The sequence below is a fragment of the Besnoitia besnoiti genome, chromosome IV, assembly GCF_002563875.1.
Source record: "Besnoitia besnoiti strain Bb-Ger1 chromosome IV, whole genome shotgun sequence".
In the NCBI taxonomy this organism is placed as follows: domain Eukaryota; phylum Apicomplexa; class Conoidasida; order Eucoccidiorida; family Sarcocystidae; genus Besnoitia; species Besnoitia besnoiti.
In genome coordinates, this window is record NC_042359.1 from 1,605,717 (window position 1) to 1,610,175 (window position 4,459).

Genomic DNA, 4,459 nt, shown 5'->3' on the forward strand with positions numbered 1-4,459 from the left:
TTAGTTGCGTTACACCCGCGCTAAATTCACTTTCGGTCTTAAGGTTTAGGGCTAAACGGGGCCGCCAACGGTATCGATGTGTGTCTACAAATTGCTCGACCTCAGAGCTGCTCAAAGGCGTGGCGGCAGCGAAGTTACGCCGCCACACCAGGCAGAGTCAGTACGCGTCGCAGGAGCGTCAGACGGGATTAGAGGAGAACGTCAAGTCGTCCCGCGAGGAAAATGCGTGTGTATGCGGACGGCGAAATACGCTAACAGATATTTGCGATTCAGAGAGTCGTGCGTGAGTACACGGCTGCAACAACCGGTGCGTAGCGATCGGCTCAACCTGTAGAAAGATCCCAGCACACGCGCTACCCTGATCGCCGTCAACTCTCTAGAAAAGAATCACGAAGGGAAAAATTCACGGCTGTCGGTAGTTCTGTGGAATGTTTCGCCGCAAAACTCTTGCCTGAGGGCTGGCAAGCGACGCGGACGGCACGGGCAGACGGTGTAGTCGCCGGCCCGAAACGCTGCATGCGCCACGCGATTTTTCTCTCGTCCTTTTCCTCGTTGTTCTCTTCGATGACTACCAGGCACCGTTTTTTCTCTTCTCGCCTGGCCTGTTATACTCTTCTTCGTCCTCAGTTCCTCTGCCAGGCAAAGCCATCCCATCTGCTACTCTCTACCTGCTCAGGATCTCCCTTGTTTGCGGAGCAGACACCTGTACCAATTCCTCCTTGCGGCTGCGGTATCCTGCCTGTATCGGCCTACCTCTTTGAATTCTCTCTTTCCGTACAACTTCCTCCGTGGCTTGTTTGGTTTTCTCGTGTTTGCCTTCTTCTTTGAGGCGTGCATGTCACGCACCCACGCAAAGCAATTCAACTTGTTTGGCATGCTTGGTCCGCCGGGCTGTTTAGCCAATCCCTTCTTCGCGCCTGGTGCCCACTCGTCTGATACTATTTGCCTTTTTATTTCACCTCTGGATACCGTAATTTCGTCTGTACCGTGCAGAGACTTTGCAATTGCTCGTCCTGGGCTCCCGTTTCGTTGAGGCGTCACTGTCTAGGGATCTTTTTGCTGTGTGTTTCCGGCGACTTCCAGTTCATCGTCGTGGGTGTCTGTTTCTTCGGCAGCTCTCACCGGCTCCCCAGTTCATTTTCGCTCTCTTTCCAGGCTCTTCATCCAGTTCTTTTTCCCGCTTTTTCCGACTCGCCTCAAAAATGACGACGGCGCACCGACCTACTTGGCATCAGGCGCTTGGAGGCGAGCACCAAGGTGGCAACCGCCTCGTCGCGACGCGGAAGGTACGCCTCTCCTCGTTGTTCGTGTCTTGTCTCGATCCGCGGATCCTCTGCAGGGCTCTCAGGCACTTCTACGGCGCCTCCTTTGTCGTGCATCTCTAGACTTCCTCTTGAGCAGCCACCCTCTCATTCCGGCACTTCCACCTGTGTCCACCGGACTTTTGCAATTGAGTCTTTGCCTGCGTTTTCTGGCTGCAGTGTCACGGCGGCAGCGTCGAATCCGCGGAGAGGGGCGGGTGTTGGCTCGCGTCTGGGTGCAGCGAGGGCGGGCGCGCCGCGGGGTCGTTAGCTTTTCCGTGCTTGGAGATGCCAGAACGAGAGAGACTCTGCGTGGGTTCGAAGGCGACAGTGCCACCTGGCCTGTGTTTTTTCTGCGCTGCAAAATGCTGCCGAAAATGTGCCTACCCCATCCCCTGGGATGCTGCTCGCTGAGGATTCCGCGCGGGTAGGCGCCGCGTCTTCTTCGCACGACTGGCGGCCTCCGAGACACGTCGTCGTGAGAAGCTGTTAAGCGCTTTTGGGTGTGTGATGTCGCTTGCGCCGCAGGTGTCTGCCAAGGACCAGCCTGGGAATCTGACGCTGAAGACGCGCAAAGCTGCGCAGGCCCCCCAGACTTCTGACCGCAGCGAGCTTCGGGCGCAGCTGGAAGCCAAGGAGAAGAAGGCTCTCGTGGACCGCAAGAAGGCAGAATCGTGAGTGGCACGAGGAGTCTCCGCGGAGGACGCGAGGCACGCGATTCGGTTGCTGGGATCTCGTCCCTCGCCCTCTGAGTCGCGGGCGTGGGAGTGCAGAGGAGAGAAAACCACACTGCATGGGCGTGGATCTGAACCCCCTTTTGAGGCTTCACAAGTCATCGGTAGATGCTCTCGGGTGTAGAGCAACCGGCGCGCGCGCCAGCCGTCGCCCAGTAGCGCATGAGCGAGGGTGGGCGAAACAAGAGACTGAGCCAGCGGATGAGGCGCTGGAGCTTCATATGCCTTAGGGTGTCCGCGAGTTGATGCAAGGAAATCCAAGCTTCGCTAGTGCAGTCTGCATGTGTGGGCAGTGCAATGGGTCCTGTCCGACTCTCCTTCGCGGCCAAGTTACGTTTCTGTTCACGGGCCCTCGCTGTCCCCAGGGACTCAGGGGCTCGGTCTGCGTTCGTTTTCGGGCTTTGCTCTCACCTCCGTAGTTCCCTCTGTGCTGTGCTTTCATGTTTAGGACGCTGACGGCTCTTCCAGGTGAGGCACTCACAGGAGCGACGGCGCCAAGCAGGGAACCTGGCCGCCGGTCTCCTAGTAGAAGATGTCCCATACTCATATATTTGCACTTACATGTATTTATATACCTACATATATATACGTGGTAGGCAGTGTGTGTGTTTGTCGGGGTGAAAAGGAACTGAGTGCAGAGGACTCGCAGAAAAACACGGACTAGCGTTTTCCGCTTGACAGCAGGCTTTGAAGGCTTGATGTGTTTTTTTTCGGAACTTGATCTTCATGGGAGTCCACCGTCGAGTGTTACGCTTCTTCGGGTCGCCTTCTTGATGTTAGTCTGTACGGAATACACGGATCGGATTCTTGTTGGCCTGGTACCTGTTTAGTAACTGGATGATGGACGCTGCCCTTATGTTAGTATTCACTCTACCTATTCTTACTGGTGGATTAGTTGTGATCCTTCTTGATCTATACGTAAACACTGAATTTTACGATTCTGTGTTCAGCGGACTACGATAATCCCTTCCCCGAAGACGCCGACGATGTGGACGCGCCGGCGCCTCCGTCAGAGGCCTCTTCAGATGACGACGATGACAGCGACGAGGAGGAGGCTTTGCTCAGAGAGCTGGAAAAAATTAAGAAAGAGCGAATGGAGGAAGAGCGAGCCAAGGTGAGCGGAGGCATGACTCGACGAGGGCTTGGCGCTCATGCTGCCAGTAATAAGACTGTACATGTCTTTCTGCATAGGCACCATGGCGGCAGTTTCTGCCAGTTGAAGAGCCACACTTCCCTGAACGCTGTGTCGCGAGTCACTCTGAGACTGTCCCCGAGATGCTACGAATTCTGTATGCACAAACGTGTGAATAGACGTCTACATAGGCGGCGCGTGGCGGCCGTCGCGGGAACGCAGAGCGGAGATCCGAGCAGGGGTGGCCCCGCGGCGCGCGCACATGCTCGCGCGGCGCTGTAGAGGAAGCTGCTGGTTTCCTTAGCCCGAACTGCTTGAGCGATCGTTGTTTCTAAGTTATGCTTCACGCGTGCACGCGGCGTGGGGGCGTCGTCAGTCCCTTTGTTGGCTGGCTGGTGTCGCGTTGTGGCTCCAGCAAGCTGCGGAAGAGAAGAAGCGTCAGGCAGAGCAGCAGGAGCGCATGCTGCGCGCGAATCCTCTTCTCATGGGAGAAGGCGGCGGCGCAGTCAAGAGGCGGTGGGACGACGAGGTGGTCTTCCGGAACCAGGCGAAAAACGAGCCGAAGGCCAAGCGACAGTAAGCGGCAACTGGAGAGCAGAGGGCGGGTGAGGCGCCTCAGCGAGAAAAAAGGAGAGGGACGTGCGCAAATGCGGAAGAGGGGCTAAAAAACATGGACGCTGCTTTATCTAGGCATGGAGACGCTCGAGGTTAAATGAATTGAAATTGCGAGACCGCGTACGCGCGCGAAACAGGCGGCCGCGCTGGCCTTTCAGAGCCAGGCAACTGGAGCACGGAGGTGTTGGCGCGATGCCTCGCGCAGGGAGAGGAGGTTTCTCGGGTGGGACTTTCATCAGCTTCCGCGCGCGTGCGTCTTGTGTGTGATGTCAGGTTCATCAATGACCCAGTGCGAAGCGAGTTCCACAAGAAGTTCCTCAGCAAGTACATTTGGTAGTCGCATGTGCGCCAGAACTGCAGGAAGATGGGCGAGACGCAAAGTCGTCGTTTGCTCAAAATCGGCGCCTCCGTCTGCGCTGGCTCCTGCCTACGCGGGTCAGCGCTTTCGGATATTCCTGCATGCCTTCTTTGGCCTCCCGTAGAGCGGACGCAGGCGGCGCAATCCAATTTTTTTAGCCTCGTTTGTCTCTCGGATGCTCCGCCCGTCTCTGCTGCCCCCCCCCCCCCTTCCCCCTCCCTCCCCCCTTCGTCGCCCCTAGCTCATGGAGCTGGGGCTGCAGGATCGCGTGAGCGCTGCTGCAGTCCGGCCAGCCGCGTCGCGCAGATCCGTTCAGGCT

General features: G+C 57.2%; 1 protein-coding gene across 1 annotated transcript; it reads left to right on the forward strand.

The window, feature by feature from the left end:
• Window positions 1–1,202: 1,202 nt before the first annotated feature.
• BESB_053720 (Cwf15/Cwc15 cell cycle control protein) lies at window positions 1,203–4,119 on the forward strand (the record flags this gene model as incomplete). The annotated part of the gene is made up of 6 exons (XM_029363807.1): window positions 1,203–1,286; window positions 1,830–1,975; window positions 2,484–2,503; window positions 2,986–3,149; window positions 3,583–3,743; window positions 4,056–4,119. The coding sequence occupies 6 exons, from the start codon at window positions 1,203–1,205 to the stop codon at window positions 4,117–4,119; spliced, it is 639 nt and encodes a 212-aa protein (XP_029219730.1).
• Between the last annotated feature and the right edge of the window lie 340 nt (window positions 4,120–4,459).